Below are 20,171 nucleotides of genomic sequence, written 5' to 3' on the forward strand. Positions count from 1 at the left end.
TTGTAGCACTTGATGCAACTGACAAAAGGGCTAAAATCAATCATTGAAACACCAATTTAAAGAAGCAGGAAGAGAAAATTAGGAAAAAGAGAGAAAGAGTATAAAGAATTAAAATATGTGCCCAGCAGACCCCTTGCCACATTGCTGCTGCAATCTGTGAAGACCATCATGGGGAAATGAAAGAGGGAGATAAAGACAAAAGAAAGGAAGAGAATAATTGATGAATAAGGTACAAGCTTAGGAGAAAGGGGGAAAGAAGCCATCCTGGACACCTCAGAGGTTAGTAGTCCCCACCAAAGATTTTGGTATATGGGTGCTGGATAACTTTGCAATATGCTTCATTGTGTGAGCATTTCCTTACATTTGATGAAGAACAACATCCAATCTTAGCTCACAACAAGTATCAATTGTCATAAGAGTTTTCAAGTGACAGGTAGTCACTGCTAGTGCTACTTAACTACCCCCAAAATGAAGAAAAATAGTGAAATTATAAACATAAATTGTATACACTGCCACTGACATCACTAGATACTGGAATTTTGGGAGCTCCCTTAAGGGTTCCAGGTTTAGTGTCTCTAAACAAGGAATGAGCAAGATGTGCAGTTGCAGTAGAAGCAGAGACTATATTACAAGATGGTGCGATTTCTAATGGTATGAAGCAGGATGGCACAAAGAAAGAGTTTAGTGGCTCTGATGGTGCAGTGCTCAGAGCACTGACACTTCAGTGTATCATGACAAGGACTTCTCTGACTCATGTCCATAGTGCCGGCTTTCTCATACATTCTCTGTTTTATGTGGTTCTACACACAACTTTATACATTGCATGTATCATTATTAACTTAAGTTCCCACCTACAATGTACATCTTATTATGCCAGTGAACCACAGTATATATTTAACTTTGTGGATCACCTCTGTACCGGGAACACTGGTGAGTTGTGGTCAGGCAAAGCCTAGCTGCTCCAGCCTTCTTCATTGGCATGTGCTGCTTTTGTAAGGCATTCCTGACCTCAATCTTCACTCCACTCTCCTGCTTGAGTATGTTTCAGCAGAGATCGGATTATCAGACTCCAGCTAGCTAATAATGCATTCTAGTACACCAAATGACACAGGAGAACACAAATTAGAGAGCAAACACAGATCATAAAAAGACAACATAGGTTGTCTGTGTAGAGGCCACCAAGAACACAGAATTAGTATTGCCTATGCCTTTAAAAATTACAATAAAGGTCCTAAATATTTATTCAAATTCACATAGAAGCATACAGGAAGACAAAAGAGTTCCTAGTCCTCTGAGTACCTACTCACAATGAAATGAAATTACTACCTAAGTTGCTATTCAAACCTTCAGCAGTAGAGATCATTCTGTCACTGATTACTTTTGAACTGAGAAGTCAGACAAGATGAATTCACAGATTTTCATGACACTAACACAGAGATAAAGAATCAACCGAACTCTAAAGCACAAATGTACATTGATGACTACAGACAGAGTAGAAGATCTGGTAGATCTCAGTGACTGTAGCTTGAAAATAGACTAAGCTTGTCAAGTATTAAAGAAATCAAGATGGGTGCTCGCTTCGGCAGCACATATACTAAAATTGGAAAGAAATCAAGATGGGATGTGAAAAGCAAGTCATTCATGGGAGATTCATGATGGCATCAAATGAGAGTTGCTAGGAAAAGGTTGAGAGAGAACCAGATGCAATGCTTATGGCTTGCAGAAGACTGTAAAGCATGAATAGGATTCAATGGAAAGAGGAGGTGTTAGTGGTAATATATATTCCTAGCTACATAAGTACAACCTACTCAGTCTGTATAATATTACTTTTATGTTTTTAAGGCGGTCCAATTGGCATAGAATAACCAATTGGTGTGCTCTTCCATGGTGAAGACTATTTATCTCACTCTCAGTGCTCCTTTATTCCCTGTGATATTTTGTCTATGGATGGGACCCCAAGAAAATATTTCTTCCACATTACTATGTCTATTGCTGTTCTTATTCGACTCATTTTTAGGCCATCATGTTGGTTGAGACTTTATAGTGTGGCTTCTCACATGATTGGAAGACAGAGTCTCACAGCAAACTCCCTGATCTTCTGGCTTCTTCAATCTTTCCACATCCTCTTCTACAATATGCCCTATCTTAAAGTGAGGAATCATTTTATAGATTTATCCCTTGGGACTAGGCTTGGCATTTTGATAGGCCATGGGTTTCTATGAGTTTGCTTGTTGGTGTAGAAGTTAAACACTCATTCATGCCAACCCAAAATGCAGTAATCCACAGAGGAATTCATGGAGATATAATCGAAAATCAGGGAAAGGAATTGGCTTTCCTAGCAGTGGACAATCATCTGCTCTAGAGATATTATAGAGGTCTATTGGTATATCCAGCATAGCGTGTTGGGCACTGTTAAATCCTCAAGCAAACTGAATAATCAGCTCAGGTTAGGCATATTTTTTTCATTCTTAAACATTGTATCTTTATCATTAGGCTCCTATGTGGCTTTGCTTCACACCTCACTGCAGTGGCAGTAGCCTTTACTGCATGGAGGATCTCAGGATCCCTCTAGTGAAAACGTTAGGAAAGTAACAATCTTGACACTGGCTTTTGTCAATAACCATATGACTTTTGTGCCTTTTTACCCATCATGAGCTACACCTTTTTTCAAATTCTTAACCTGTTGTATTTACAGTTTTAAATATTTTTCTAAATTTTAAGACATGAAATATTTGCATTATATAATGTCATCTTTTCCCAGAAAGTGTGTATGATATATCTATTCTTGCCATCTCCAAGCAGGTAAACTTCTTATTGGAATTAAGCTTCTAAATGAGCCATACCTAGGAGTGTAGTAAAGACAAAGAGTCTATTAACCTTTGCTAAGGAGTAGAGTCAGGGCACTTCACCTGGGATTCCAGACTTTAACTACAGCACAGCTTAAAGGGAGCTATATCACAGTATATAGGTGGAAACTCAACTGAAAGCATGGCTTCAGTGGAGCAAGAATCCTGACTTAATACCCATGCAATATGTGAGTTTTTCAGACCTGTAGCTCTCCTCAACTCAACCATGTTCCTGTGAGAACTCCCTCCCTTGTGCTCCCTGAATCCCTTCAATTCATAATATTCTTCATCTGTGTGTGGGCAGAATGATGTGTTTGTGTCACACCGCCTTTAGAAGAACTTTCTAGTTGTTGCTGTATAGGAACACTGCACAGGCCCAATAGCCTCTTCCCTCAATAGTCCTCAACCCATGGCTCTTGCATGTCCCAGGGATACAAGACAATGCACAGAAACATTACGTGTTGTCACAGTTGACGTGAGGAGGAAACAGTGAGTTTCCATTTAGAAACAAGGGGCGATGTCAACATTGCCGCCCATGCGTGGGAAGACTCCAGAGCACTGCAAGAATCCTTGTGAAAACAGCCGTGAGAACAGTGACAGGGATGAGAACCCTGAGATGGTGGGTACAATTGCAGCCACTTCTTCAGGGAAGAACGAGATTTTTTTTTAGTTTCTGGGTCACAGCTATCAATTACCTGACTTGAATCAACCTAATGGAACTTTCAGTTGTGATGTCTAGTTTATACAATGCTAGCAGATGTGTGTCTCACGCTGCTTTAGGGATCTGGTTAATGTCAAATAGCCTTGTAAAAAGGACAGACTGTTAGAGGTATTTCTCCTTATAGTCTTGATGATGTGTCCAGAAAGATGAATTAATAACAACTATCACATTTATGTTTCAAATGTAAAATGAAGTGAATTTAATCAAATTCATCATAAACTGTAAATGTCTCCAGTGATAAATGACAATATGTTTGAGTATGTGGTATGTTTATAATTTGTAAAATAAATTCACAGAAGAAACATTTGTCTTTAAAAAAATTAAAGTGGTATGAATTCTAATAATATTATTTTAATTTCACATTTAAAAGATAACTTAGTTACCTGGCATATTGCACAAGTGGTCTGTGTCTGTCCACCTGATGAAAATAAAATTGATGCAGAAACCACTTCATACTGATGTCTCAAGTTTCAAAAGTGGATGTTATACACAACAAAGGTCCTAGGAAAATTTTGATCATAAAGGATGCTGCTGTAAGTAATGGCAATGGTGTGAGCTAACACTGACCTTTCGGACTACTGATGTGATTGCTGCCACTTGGTTATTCAATGAGAGCCCATTGGTATGTGTATGGACCAGGGACAGTACCAAGCCCACAGGGCATCCTGCATCCCCAAACTGATAGTAAGAGGTAAATCACTTAGCCAAGTAAGCATGTATTTTATCAAGAGAATTCATTTGTTACTACAAGATCTAGTCTTCTTATAAAATCATTGTAATGACAAATTTAGAGGGAAACATTACAAATATGTGACAATGGGACAAATCATGAGTACACTGTGGTGAGTTGGCAACTTCAACCTGAGGCGACATGTTGATACTTGAACTCTCTTAGCTCTCAGGGTTAGAAATCCAGAAATCATGTGTTCATTTTCACAAGGTAAGACGATGGCGCAAACAAATGAGCTTTGCTGACCTTGTCACATCACTATAAAATGCGATTAATGAACATCGAGTAAAAACATAAAAACTAGTAAGAGTACCGTACCCAAAAATTAGCAGAAACCCCAAAACATTAAACCATCTGAAGAGAATGACTTACACACCCAGCTCAGAGTTTATGTAAGGTCCAAATGTTTGTGAATTGGAAGAGCACATTGGGAATACTCAAGAACTACAGAATGTATCAAATTTTCAAACTGCACATGTTTAGAAGTGTAATTGCTTATCTAAATTTTTATAAAGGAGTATCTTTATGCTCTCACAACACTAAAAAGCCCCAAACTGAACTATAAAAGACACCAGGGGAAGGCATAGCTTTTGTACATGGGGCGACTCTTTTAGTCTCAGTAATTTTTTTCCCTGTGGCACAGACATTCCTCTGGCTGTTGTCAAACCTGCTCATGGAGGAACAAATGGGCTCTCTGCCCAAGTGTAAAATGGAAAAAGGAGCTGACATTTGGTTCTCGGGCACCTGTTTCATTGGCCACCTCTCTTATGAACCCTTCAGAATGTTTGGAACTATCCCATTTACTCCTGACATCTTCCTCAAAGAAACCTTCATGTCTATGGCTGGGCTACACTATAGCTCCATTGAAAAAGCATCATGAAGGTAGCTTCAAATAATGCACACCCATGGGCATAAGAAAGTACCTGCGACTGCAAACTGAAAAAAGGAGAGAATTTGTTTCTTGTGGGTTTCTGTGATCAAACACTACAATGAAAACAACTTATAGAGAAGTTCATTTGGGTCTCATGATTCCATGATGGCAGAAATGGCAGGTGACATCTGGTAGATGCAGTTGGCAGCTGGCAGGCAGCTGGAGCCGAGTGCTCACATCTTCAAACACAAACAAGAAGCAGAGGAGGCTAACTCAAAATGCCCAAAATGCCATGAGTTTTTTGATACCCCAAAATCCACTCTGAGTAACCTACTTCCTTCAGAAAGGCACACCTTCTAATCCTCCTCAAAAAGCCACCAACTGGGGACCAGGTAGTCACATGCCCAGGATTTATAGGAGATGTCTCATTCTTAACTCCACACGGAGAATGGGGCAGATTCATGAAATCTTCAGTTTGCAAAAAATCAATTATTTTAAATTTTCCCCTAATATTTTTGCTTAATTTTCAAAGATTTCCACTTACTACATAAAGCCCTAAGAGGTGTAGCAGAAGAAGGATTCTGACTTCTTATTCTTGGGTTTTGGGACCATTCTCCATTGGCATTTTCAACCTGGTGCACTGCAGACACACAGTAAAGAATTACATTGCAGAATTACATTGCAGACAATGGCTGCAATTGAAAATAATTAAAGTGAAAGAAACAGTAACAGCAAGGGGTAACAATGATGATTATTGATGATAATGATGATGATGATGATGATGATGATGATGATCAAAAAACTGCAAACCTGGGGACCATGTTCAAGAACTTGAGGTCATAAGTTCAAAATTATGGTTCTAGGGTAGTCTATGGGTTTAGAACCACAGGTTGCTCATTTAGAATTGTGAACAGGCCTACTTTTCTGAGTGAAGATAGTTTACAGGCTGTATGTGTGGGCTATAAGCAGTCAGGAGGCATCAATGAATGTGAACACAGATTCACAATATTTATAATAAAAATTATTCCTATTATCATCTTTAATCACTACACTTTCCTTTATTCCCCACCCGTGGCTGGAAATTTTAGAACTTCTTATCTCTAGCAATCCATCAAACTTTTACAATTTTTATTGTTAACTTGAAATTCTAGATGTATTAAATAATACCTACTTAAGAAAATGTAGTGTTTTAAAATTAAGTGTTGAATGATATATGCACATTGAAGCATATTTTCTGTACTTTAAATTTTCCTTTGTGTAATATGCCCTGAAAATTATGCTGAAATTTTCCAACTGGTGTTAAAATGAACACAATTACATTCAGAAATTTTTATTAACTTTGTTTGGTTAAAATGTATAGATTATGTGGTAATTCACAGAAAAGTCTAATTTTATAATTTGTAGTATGGAAAAACAAGAAGCAGGAGATTGACAAATATAGACACCTATGCATCATGGCTTCTTTGGTGAGAACTTTAACTACACTCATCTGTAGGTATAAGGATAAGGTTTAGAATGTCCTTAGGAGTTAGGAATTCTGCTGGTCTATCAAAGCAATGGTGGTAGATTCTCTTCTAAGATCCATGACCTCGCTAGCCCCAGGTAGTTGGATAAATTTCTAGTAGAAGGCATGTTGAGTAGACTTTAGGTCCAACTAGACAGCTGTTGATTGCCACCAATAAATGAGTACCATTTAATTACTGAGGTTTTTTTGACAACTCTTAACAACCAACATGATTACATTACAAATTTTTGATGAATGTAGTAAGGTCAAAGTATATAGCTTCAGTGGTAATTGAGAGAAAGGGTATAATTTTACATGCCAAATGTAGATGAATTTCTAAGCAGTCTTATTAAATTAAAAAAAAAAAAACAGAGCCATAAATAGGGGTGAAAATCTGACAGAGATCAGTGTAATTGAAACAGCCACCAGCTAACCTTACCTCACCACGCGGCAGCTTCCAAACTGCAAGCTACTTCCTGTCTTACCTGACCCTTTATTGCCTTGCTGTTCTGCCCTCTCATTGGCTATCTTAGCCCAGCTACCTCACTTCCTTGTCACTGCCTGTCTGTACAGACCTCCAGGTCTCTATGGTTGATACTGGGATTAAAGGCATGTGTCACCATGCTTGGCTCTGTTCCCTAGTATGGCCTTGAATATACAGAGATCCAGATGGATTAAGGGCATGTGCTAACATTGCATGACTTCTGTTTTTACTAATAGTGGCTGATTTTATCCTCTGATCCTCAGATAAATTTTATTGGGGGACACAGATAAATTATCACCACAGCCAACTTGGACATGAGGTAGATGGATATGGATTACATGTGCACTTTGGCGTTGAGCTCAGCCATAATTATAGACATAAAGGACATCAATTTGAGAAGAAATGGGAAGAACATGGAAAGAAGAATTGAAGGGAAGTAGAAGGGATGGTAAATATACCACTCACATATGAAATTCTTAAAGAATAAACTGATGAGTAAATGTCAGTAAGGAAGGCAGGAAAACCCTGGCTTTGGCTAATGAAAATCCACCACTGGCCTAAGTACAGATGCATTCCATAGAGTCCAAAGGGCCTTATGGATAACTGGAATAGTGATATGCTCATCTTGAGTGGAAATTTAGTTGCTAATATACTGCTAATGAATAAAGTTTTATGTAAAACCCCCGTGTAGCACCATGCAAAAGAAATCTGACAAAGCCAAAGCCTGTGGTGCAATGTCATACGAAGGATCTTTCCTTAATGAATTAGGTTTCTTGTTTCACTTGCTTCTTACCATTCAAAGTTGTAGTCCATTTCTCTTTATTGCTGTTGTTGTTGTTGATGTTGTTGTTGTTGTTGTTGTTATTTGGTTTTTCAAGACAGGGTTTCTCTGTGTAGCTTTGTGCCTGTCCTGGAACTCACTTGGTAGCCCAGGCTGGCCTTGAACTCACAGAGATCCACCACCACCAGGACTTAATTATTATTTTACTTACAATTAAATTAGCATACACAATATTAGGTTTTATTATGGCATCTTCAAGGACAATTTGTTTTTGTTAGTTGGCCTTTGGCACTTGGAGGGAAAATTATCAGCCCAGATAAGAAATTTTCATTTAAACTGTATATGTATGTTTATACACCAACTTCCATGTACCATAGGTGGTTTTTTTAGGTAAATGATTAATTATATGATTTCTTATGACTTTTCAGACATCCTTTCTGTTATTTCAGCCTCCTTTCATCTTTCCTCTTTGATGCTAGATTCTAGTAAGGAATTCAGACTTTTAGAAAAGGCAACAGTAAACATTCAAAGATCATGCTGCCCTCTGTAAAAGTGGGTGTTGTATAACAATAACCTGTGATTTCTTACATATTTTGAAAATTGTCCGGAACAGTGAGTGTAATAGTTAAGAATGTGAAAGCAGACACTGTACTTGGTGTGAAATTATGTGCAAAAGTCATAAGGTTATTAACAAATTTCAGTGACAGAGTAGTTATTTTCCTAACACAATACATGTACTGCCAAGGGGTATTCATGAGCCAAATATTAAGAATCTATTGATAGATGTAGATATAATCTGCTCTGGTTTCAGAATATGGAGAAGGTAGGCTTGACATGATCTCTGAAATGCTAACAGAGTGAACTTGATAGTGCTAAATGTATTATAGTGGATACTAGGATGAAGTCTCAATAGATGAACTGATCAACACAATCACAAAGTTAGACAAGATCTAACCACCAGTCCAAGGCACAACAGGCATAGTTACAACCAACTACCTTCTGGCAGAATTCAACCTTGTTTTGTGTAGGGAACCTATATTTCATATTGTTAGACAGGACAAAAATCTATGGCTGGGGAGGCCCTGGGTCCAGTAACAAGATATTTACTGTCCTTTTGATAAATAGATGTGGTGTACCTATCACTTGATTTTTAGTCATAGATAGCTGTTTTCAGTCTGTGTAGCAAAGATAAAGTTTATAATGGTTGGTAGTTGCTGGCAATGATTCATACCAATCAAAGTGCTAAGAATAAATAACTTAATGTGTTATGGTTGCCTGATGGTCATAAAATAATTTTAAAATATTTTACCCATTCATGCTTCAGGAATTTTTTTTTGGTATTTTTTGTTTGTTTGTTTTTCAAGACAAGGTTTCTTTGTGTAGTTTTGGAGCCTGTCCTTGCCTTGCTCTGTAGACCAGGCTGGCCTCAAACTCACAGAGATCCGCCTGCCTATGCCTCCTGAGTGCTGGGATTAAAAGCATGCACCACCACCACCATCTGGCTGGTTCAAGAAATTTTCAAAGACTTGGCAGATGAACACAAGACCCCGAGGGAAAGGATGAAGTGTCAGGAAATGTCTACATTCCTCTGGTTGTGACGTAAACATCAGACATCAGGAAGTACATGTGGCTATGGTGACAGATAACCTCACTGAAGTCTAGTCATTTTATACAATTTAGGAAAAAGTAGAGCTAGGATGACAGTAGTGATAATGGGGCAGTCAACGCTCCCTGAGGAGTCAAGGTCAAGGGTCCATCATCTACGATTTCAAATCTTCTTCCCTCCTGCAGACTATCTCTGCATAGCTTTGGGAGTGGTCTAATGGACTATATAGGTGGTGGTAAGTTAACTGAAGGCAAGGTTCTAGTGAAGCATCTTTCTTCAGTTAGTATCCAGACTGTGGGGTGATTTCTCAGTGATGTGGCTGTCTTCCATTCAACCATACCTCTGTAAGTATTCTCTCACGTATGCTCCTCAAAGCCTAATGAATTCATAATTTTACACTCATATAGAACCCTTTCTTTGCTCTTGTTCAGTACTTACAACATTCTAATCTTTGCTGCATAAGGAGACTGTGCAGAATATTTAGATCAGTGATTCTTAAAAATGTTAACCTTCCATGTTCCAGAAATAGATGACAACTGTAGAAAGTGTGTTTTGTTTTGTTTTGTTTTGTTTTTATTGAAGTGGGGAGAAAAGGTGAGTGTACTACTGACTTATAGTGTGTAGAAACTAGACAAATGTCCACACAACCTCCAGTGCACATGGCAGCTCCAGAACAAGGAATGGTCTAGCTAAAAACTACTGTGCTGCTGGAATTGAGAACTGTTGCTGGAATGAGGGAATGAGACCAGTGGTGCCTATGGTTTTAATTTACCACAATGCCTGAATCATACAGTTAACACTTTCAGGTTCCAAGACACCATGAACTGCCAGGCTGGAGTCAACCTAATAAAACCTCCAATATTCAGCAGTGGCAGACAATGCTCACAAACAAATGTGTGTCTTATAGGGCATTGAAAATTTGGCACAATCTTAATAGATTTGTAAACAAAAAAAAAAATGTAGGCTATACTTGCTAGCTATTTGCCTTTACATTCTTGATAATATTTTCAAGAAAATGAACTAATGACAATTATGGGATTTACTTTGAAAAGGGGGAAAAAGTAGTTTATTTAGGCCTTGTATATCTCTCCATTGATTAATAGTAGGAGTGTGTGTATATGTGTGTATGTGCTCATCAAGCGTCCAGTAAACTCAGGGAAGAGCATCACGTCTTTGAAAAATTAAAGGCATTATGAATTCTGAAAAATACTTTAAGTTTACATTTAATATATTGTTTAGTTAACTTGCACACCATATATTTTGTGATATATTTAATTATTTAGCTACTTGAGTGTAGGTATTCCCTACACATAAATCTTCTAACAATGTTTTAGTTTAATTTTGGACATTGCAAGGTACATTTATAAAAGTTTCTGTAAAATTTAGTTCCTGAAGGCTTGCAATTTGTTTCATCTTTTTATTTTCATGGATATGTGTAGTGTGTGCATTTATGGGTATTCATTTTTTGTGTGTGTGTGCCATGGAGAATGAAGATTTCGATATAGGGACTCATTCTCCATAATTCTTCAACCTTAGTCATGGAAGTAGGATCTCTCCATTGCAGAGGACTGTGGAAATGTACAGCAGTTGCAACTAGTATTTAACAGGTCAATCCACCAGATGCATGATTCCCTGTTGGGGGGCCCCACTTGGCAAAGTTGTGGGGTTATTGATTGTAAACGACTGGTTGTTTTCTGTCCATAACTTTTTTGGGTGCCATTGCTATGCCTCCCTAATAAGAACAGCTGTAGAGTTATTTCCAAAGCCCTTTGGTAGTATATTTTATACTTATAGGGCACACATACAGCTATAAATGTTCAGGAAGATGATTTCTGTTTACGCTGTATATTTTTGATGTATAGAAATAACACTAGGATATTTTACATTACCTAGACTGACATAGGATTCTCAGTTATAAAGACACCTTTTACACAGACAGCTAATTTTGGACATCAGAGCAGATTCAAAATAGACTAGCTGCCCTTGTAGAAAATGCACAAAGACTAATTCCTAGGTGTTGTTCATTGCTAAATCCAGGCCAGACAGTTTACACTGAGATATAGCTCCCTGCAATAGTTTTCTTTCTGCATGTACCCTGTCTGTCCAAGTTTCAGCCAATTGTCTGGGATCCCTCACCCACTTAGAGCTACATGCATGGGTCAATGTGACATTGACCTAAGGGCACTACCTGACTTACCGTGTGTTATGTGTAGGGCTCTGAAAATGTAACTTATAATTGTCCAGAGTTTGGCTGTGAGACAGCAGCAGTGGTGTGGAGAGAGATGGCTGTGTAGACCTATGTGAGAGCTGCTGCAGAATGTGAGTGAAGTGTGAGTGTGTGTGTGTGTGTGTGTGTGTGTGTGTGTGTGCTGAGTGAGAGGAAAAAGGAAGCATGAGAGAAGTGTGAGTGAGTGGGTAAAAGGGAGAGTGAGTAAGGAGTGAGAGAATAATGAAGAAATATGTATATGTGAGTGAGTATGAGAGAAAGCTGTGTGAAGGAGTTGCTGCTACATATAGGAACTGTACAAAGAGCTGTATGAGAATGTGTAGGAACAGTGTAAAGTGTTACATGGTGAGAGAACTATGTATATGAGATTTATGACTGTGTGGAGGCAAAGAAGATGAACCTATTTGGAAAAGAGATGTAGAAGAGAAATGTATGTAAAAGATAGATGTGTGGCATTGTGAGAACTTGATGTAACTGTGCATAGAGATGTATGGCCATATATATGTAAAGAAAGATATGTAGTTGTATGTGTAGAATGTAGCAGAGTGAAGATATGTAGCTAGGTGGAGCCAGAAAGAGTCAGAGACAATTTTTAAGATGAAGTAAAAAAGAAAGTTACCATCAGAAAGTATGTGTGCTTCCTTACTTTATCCCTCAGATAGATAAGAATTTTTCCTAAGCCCTAGCCACCTTCATGGATTTTTTTTATGCATACCCCGGTAGAAGCTGGGGACTAGCCCTCCAGCTGCCAATACTCAATGAAATGCAAAGATTACCACGATGGCTAGTCATGCTAGAAAGCTTGTGCTGTGGATTCCAAGTCCCCACCTGGTAGAGGTACAATTATAGGCAAACTGGAATACCACACAGTTCAGACATTTGCTTGGAATCTGGGAATTTAAATTTCTCCCTCATGCTTTTTTGGCAAGCACTTTAACCATGAAGACACCTCCCCAGACCAAGACTCACATTTCAATAAAGGAAAACATTTTGTTGGAGTATCATTGAAGTTTAAAACTCCTTTTTATAGTGACAGTTGATGTTTCTTCCTCTTAAAATAACAAACTACTCAATTTTTTAGGTCTATGTCTGTCAAAAGCATATTGATAAGGAAACTGTCACATATCATTGTCACAAATTTTAAAGGTGTGTGTTGTCATAGCAGAGGTCCTGAAGCCTCTCTTACCATGGCATCTACTTCAAATTGTTGACTAAATTTCCACAGTGGAAGATGTATTTTTTTCTCACTCCAGCTCAAATACACCACACTGTTCAAAAGAGGACAGAGGGGCTAGAGAAGGCTTAGCTATACAAGGTGACTCTTGTGACTTCACAGTCTCTGTGATTTCATTCCTTATATCAGGGGCACTCCTGCTGCTGCTGCTCATGTGTGAGAATGTGGCTTCTGTGCCCAGGTGTGTCATGAAAGATGGAGGCTGCCAGAAGGTCCTCAGCTACATGTTTAACAAGACAAGCACCACATCTGAGAGCATCAGCCTCCTCTCTTCAGACACGCTAAAGGAATTTGTAAGTCCTTCACTTACTTTCGGCTTCTTCATGAAAAGTTTCTGATGTCAGTGACTGGGATGCGCTGCAACTTAAATGAGACAACATGAACCAAAGTTCAATAATACACATAGAGAGACAAAAGAACGCAGCAGCCACTAAAATGTGGAGGGGGGGGGCAGGCAATGAGAGCTTTATAAATCACTATTTTTTTTTAAATTGAAAGTATTTTAAAATACTTTTGAAAGCATTTTTTAAATGATTTTTCTGTAATGTATTTTTTTAATTTTACTCTTGATATAAAGCCCTACAAAGAACGGCTGAAGGGGGCCTGACTTTCTGTTCTTGGGTACTCTAGGAAGTCTCCACTGGCACTCTTCACTCAGCATACTGCAGCTATACAATAAAGGAGAATCAAACTGGACGAATCCCTTAAACTGGGAAAAAATGATGTGACTGAAACAGTATGAGGCAGGGAAACAACAACAGTAGTAGGAATAGTAAACAGCTTTTGAAAACCTCCGAATCTGGGAGCCATTATTTGAAGATTTTGAGGACATAAGTTTAACACTACCAAATGAGAGCCGGGTTAGCAACGTAAACAGGCTTTCTCTTACCAATGAATGGACTTCAAAAGCTGGATCTTATCTGCTCTAAATCAGTCCAGGAGGCAAAAACAGATGAAGGCTTTGGCATCAATGGCTGTGAGCACAAGGCTACCATGCAGCTGTTTTATTTTTTCATTCTCCATTCCTGGTTGGAAACCTTTCATCTTAAGATCCCTAACAACTCATAAAACACTCAAAATTTTGCTAACTACCAAATTAAAATAATAAATGTGGTAAATAATATATAGGAACATATATTTAAATATTGGTTAATATTATTTAATTAATTCAATATTAACTAACATTTAAATATTAAATTATATCTTTACATTTTAAATTTCTTCATTGTATAGTGTTTCCTAAGATATTATACTTTGAGTCTGTTGCAATCAGCACAATTACATCCGTAATTCTTTAAGAATTTGATATGTTTGTGGTATATAGATCCAGTACTAATAGAAAAAAATATATAATTTTATAATGTGTAATTAAATGAAGTGTATCAGTTTGCTCCAACAGGAATCAAGACACAAAAGACATATATTACTTGGCATTGGTCTCTAATCCTATAGAAAGATAATCATTAAAATAGTGTTTTGTAGATTTTGTGTTTTAGTGCTTCCTTTGCAAATAGTAACTTTTAGGAGAGTGAGAAATCAGAACTGTAAAGTTGTGAAGACATGAAAAGCTAAACGGTTAGATGTGAAAATTAGATTACATCTCCATTGGAAAGAAGTAAACAGACCAAGGGTCTCTTTTTTAATTTCTTAATTTAGAAACTTAATGTACTCTTCACATCCCAACAGGGGAAGTTTCCCAAGGTCCCTAACCCTACAGAAAGAATAACAAGCAATTAATTGCCTCCAATATATGGGGAACCAGTAGTCTCCAAGGAGAAACCCCTTCAGACTGTCCAATCCCAAGTGGTTATTCCCAAACACATGTACATGTGAGCAATATTAAACTGACTTAGGAGATCATATTTATGTATGTGTATGTATATTTGTTTGCGTGCATGTGTAACCATAATAAAGAAGGGATCATAAAGTTGAGATGGAGTGAGGATCTAGGAAGATTTGCAGGGAAGAGAGTGTGAGGTGGAAAATATGTAAATATGGTACCCATAGCTGAAATTCTCCAAAAACTAATACAATAAATGTTTTTAAGCACACATAGAAGATACATTTATAATTAACACTCTGCTCATGAGTTTATTTACTCAATTCCAAAATTCCAACTAACTAATTTTTTTTCACCATTTCCAGGATGCGCAGTATGATCCAGGCCAGAAGTTCCAGAACAAGCCCACCATGACCTGCCACACTGCATCCCTCTCCATCCCAAACAGCAAAAAGCAAGCTCAAAGAATGCAGGTGAGCCCTCACCCAACCACCTGAAATTAGGCACCATTGAGACATAGCAAGCACATCTCCAGGAATGTGGAGAAAGAATGAGCACACAAGAAAAGCATACCGTACTGCTAATAAAGTACATACAAAATAAAATTTAGAGTAATTTTAAAGCAAATCCATAAATTGTTCATGAAATTGACCTTATTTTATCACAGCCTTATCATTAGGATTGAACTATTATTATGTAAGAGACTTTGAACTGATTTAAATTTTCATGGTTAAATTTACTCTCATGGGCAGGCATAAGAAAAGCAAGAAGTGTTGCAATTTTTACAATTACTAAAACACTTCCTTGGAAAGCACTACTAACCATGACATCAACTTTTCTTAACTTGGAAGATGTTCCTTGTATTTCTGGTCTTCTGACTCCTTCTTCACTCTTACCTGACACAACTCCCTGAAGTCCTTACATGAAGGTCTAGTAAAATTCTGTTCCTGTATCATGGGGTACAAACATGGCTTATCATAACTAGGCAGGCAGTGCTAGTGTATTTTTACTATAGTCTGCCTATCTGATGACCTGCCCATAACCAATCTCAACATGACTCAATAACTATCATCATATATGTCCATGTAACACACATATAATCTGTTCTTAATGATTTACTGGAACCAGCATTTTATATATCTGCTACACACAATAGCAACTGTAAAACATAAGAAAAACTGAAGGGAGAGGGTGTTTGTTGAGAGCTACTCCATGGTTAAACACTCACAAAGCACTGATTCAATTTTGCTTCAATTAATCGCCAAAGTTTCATAAGCCATGAAAACCATATGCAATTCAACCTGCAGTCATACACTTATTTTAATGTGATGCTCAATTGTTTTTTCCTTAGCCTGTGGCTCTTCTGAATGTGACAATCAGAGTACTGGCTGCCTGGAAAAACCTTCTGTACCTTGTAGCAAACAACATGGCTGATCTTGATGGAACTCCTTATACTACCACATCAAAAGTTGCATCGATTGATCGTCAAATCAAAAGACTCACAAAAAATCTGCGAGACATTAAGACTATACTCAGCCAGGTGAGTCATCTCTTTAAACTTTCTTGCTTTTATTATTCATGAAAACTGTAACATCTGTAATGAAAACTGAACTTTGCACTAATTCTCTGCCACAGTGAAATTTAGGCATGTGATTGCATAGACAGTCTTGGGACTAAAGGATATGTGGCATTTCAAACTTCTCAAAAGTGCTTCACTCAGTACCCCACAACACAGGGATCTCATGAAATGTTAATGATTCCTAGAAGCAATTTGGACAGTGTCTTTCCTGGGCAGAGTCAAAGTATCCTCACTATTTCAGCACATCTTATCACAATCATGCCTAAACTGAAAGCATTTTATCCCACCAGGTGCAATCCCCATCATTTCTGTAGCTTCATGGCCATGATTTATGGAGAATAGATATTGTTGAAGAAAGAAAGGAAAATTGTCTCCTAAGAAAACTAATAAAATACAAATAGCACATCAGCGGTAGCACTGAGAACATGGAATAATTCCTCACAAGAAAACAGACTTTAGATCCTCCATTATTCCTTGGTCAAAAGTGTGTCAATAGTAAAGTAGTGATTCTGTCTACCCTGTAATGATATACTTCATCTGGGATCAACCACACTGCAAAAAATTCATGCATGGGTTCTTCTATCTAATGTGTTTAGATAAATAACAGATTTATAGTATCCTGGTCCACATGCATGAAACACATATTTTGGCTTAATAACTTTCCTCAAAATATTATTCAACATTTAAAAGTAATGAGGACTAACAAATATTAATAATATAACTAATAACTGTTTGACTATTATTTTGTGATTAGGTTTATCCTGAACAGAAGGAAAATGAGAACTACCCTGCCTGGTCAGGAGAACCATATGTACAGCAATCCCAAAGAGGAATTCATCTTTTTGGTTTACATAGCTTGTTCTTCTGCTTGCACTCTGATGCCCAAAAGGTGTCTGATTACGTCAATATCCTGAAACACCAAATTGTGCCTAATGAATGAAAAGCTTCCATCCTTCCTATCTATTTCTGGGACGGTTCATACTGATCTAATCCTTAAAAGATTCTTTAAATTTTATAGAGTCTCAGTTTGTGATTGAGTATAAGCACCGCATCCTTTTTTAATTTTATTTTCAATTATAATACAGGGACATCATTTCATTCTTCCATCTGCTTTCTTCAAACCTTCCCTTATCCCCGCCTCACTCTATTCTCTATAATGTATTGTTTTGTTTTCTTTAATTACTATTTTTACATACATATATCATTGCTACATATATGTATATACAAACGAATAAATAAATATGCAAATACAGCCTGTCAAATCCATTTGTTGTTGCTTGTATGTATGTTTTTAGGACTGACCATATAATATGGATAATGAATTAGGGGTGCATTCCTTGGGGAGACTAATTCTACCTCACTTATTAGTCATTAATTGTTTGCAGCTCTTCATCTACAGGTGAAACCCTATGTGATTTTCTCCATCCACACTTGGGTGTCAATTGGTGTTAGAATTGTTCGGGAGTTGTTTAAGCAGCCAGAATGTTGAATTTTCATGGGTATAATTTCAATGTCATATATATAGAATACATAGTCTTACAGTAGACTTCCTGATCCTCTGGCTCTTAACATTCTTTCCACTCTCTCATAAATGGTGTTCTCTGAGCTTTAATTTTGGGTGTTGTCATAGATGTATCAACTGGGAATGGACACCTCAAGGCCAGCTGTTCTTTGCTTTTTTTTGAGACAGAGTTTCTCTGTATGGTTTTGGTGCCTGTCCTGGATCTCGCTCTAGACCAGGCTGGCCTCAAACTCACAGAGATCCACCTGCCTCTGCCTCCCGAGTGCTGGGATTAAAGGCATGGGCCACCATGTTCTCTGCATTTAGATAAAGTGTTGCTTTCTGTAATGATCTCCATCTGCTACAAAATAGCATAGTATTGCCACACTGGTTGTTGTGGTTTATAGGTATCACAGCTAAGTAATTCTATTGATTGCTTTCCTCCATTGGCAGCTTTCCTAGCACACTCAAGTATTATGAAAGTTGGTCCTCAGGCAGGAAGCTTTTGGGTCAGTTTCAGCTCCAATCTTCTCAATCTCCTGTATCCTAAGCCCTAGGGACTTCCCATTTCTGATAAACAACCAAGGACAACAGCCTGTATTTTGAAGTCTGTGATCAACAACTGGAAACGAGATTTCCCATGCCTGCAACTGGGGTTTTTATTACATAGTCTATGGCTCTTTGGATGAGCATTATCCCTAGAAGCTTAACTCTATTTAAGCGATACATGTGTGTATGCACATATACCTATATGTATTATATATAATTTAAAATGATTCCCTATACCTTTTTAAACACTCTTAATGTTATTTATCCTCCTTCCCACTTGTCTTCTGTTTTAGTTAGGTTTTCTATTGTTGTGAATAGACACCATGACCACGGCAACTCTTACAAAGGAAAACATTTAATTGGAGTAGCTTACAATTTCAGAGGGTTAGTCTATTACCATCATGGTGGGACATGGTGATCTGCAGGCAAATATGGTGCTGGAGAAGAAGCTGAGAATCCTGCATCTTGATCTGCAGGCAGAAGAAGGAGTCTGTGTCCACACTGGACATAGCTTGAGCAATGGGCAACCTCAAAGCCCACCCAGAGAGTCACACACTTCCTCCAAAAAGGCCACACCTACTCCAACAAGGCCACACTTCCTAACAGTGCCACTCCCTCTGAGCTTATGGAGGCCAATCACATTCAAACAATTGCACCTTCTTCATAGCCCTTCCCCCAGTTTGATTAAAGCCCCACTCCTGTTTTTTTCTGATTTCCTTCTTCATGTAACTTATATCCTTCCTTCTTCATGTAACTTATATCCGGATAGTCTCTCTCTAGGCCACCCTGTCCCATCATTGCCTCCTTGTGCTTTCCTAGTTTCTACAGTTACTCCAAGTAATAAATTCACTTCTGAAATCTGAAGATAGGAACCATAGATGGGAGATAAGATACACTGTTTGTCTTTCTAGGTCTGCTTTTTTTACTGATACTTTAGAAATGTCAATGTCTGACAAAATTAATTTTTCATATTTTTTTCATTTAATAATAAAAATGAAAACCATTAAAATGTCTCACAAAAAAATGTTTTTCTTAAAAATAAGACATGATGCAATTTCACTTAGAATCACAAGTTAATGTGATCCAACTTATTAGAATCAAGGAATGAGATTATGATCGTACCAAAAACATTGAAATCTCAGACATTTTATGAAAGCCAGCCATTGACTCTGAACAATCACAGAAAAATGACCAAAAACCACAAATATTATACACTTTACTATCTCTCAATCACATAAAAAGGATAAAAACAAATAAAAATTGTACTGGATGGACTCAACTATAGAGTGCAAGATATGGTGCATAGAACTGGAATCTAAGAGATCAACATAAATTATTCAGTTAGCTAATTAAGATAACACAGACTGAAAAGAGTGAATTGCTGGAGACTGAATCATCTGGCAAGAGGCGAAGGGAAGTAGCACTATTGTGTAACAAAAAAAAAAAGAGCCAAGAAATAAACTCATGTAGCTACAGCCCCCTGATTTTGTCAAAAGTTTCTGTCCTGTTATTATTGTTATTTGTTGTTGTTGTTGTTGCTATTGCTGTTTTTATCAATGTGCCACAAGCTAGAGATGTCTGGGAAGAAGAACCTCCTGTGAGAAAATGCCTTCATCAGATTGTCTGTAGGCAAGTCTGTAGTACATTTTCTTCATTAATGATTAGTGTGAGTGGGCCAATCCCACAGTGGGGAAAGTGCCACCCCTAGGCAAGTGGCCATGAGTTGTAGTAAAAGGCAGGCTGAGTGTGACATGGAGA

The 20,171-nt window shown here is 37.7% G+C and overlaps 1 protein-coding gene across 1 annotated transcript; it reads left to right on the plus strand.

The window, feature by feature from the left end:
• Nucleotides 1–5,912: 5,912 nt before the first annotated feature.
• On the plus strand, nucleotides 5,913–17,303 carry LOC118584653 (prolactin-5A1-like). The gene is given in 7 exon segments (XM_036188913.1): nucleotides 5,913–6,004; nucleotides 13,024–13,297; nucleotides 15,150–15,257; nucleotides 16,136–16,151; nucleotides 16,154–16,193; nucleotides 16,195–16,324; nucleotides 17,118–17,303. Coding segments are annotated over 7 exon segments (846 nt in total).
• The last annotated feature ends 2,868 nt before the right edge of the window (nucleotides 17,304–20,171 follow it).

This window comes from Onychomys torridus, chromosome 5 (assembly GCF_903995425.1).
Source record: "Onychomys torridus chromosome 5, mOncTor1.1, whole genome shotgun sequence".
Lineage (NCBI taxonomy): Eukaryota > Metazoa > Chordata > Mammalia > Rodentia > Cricetidae > Onychomys > Onychomys torridus.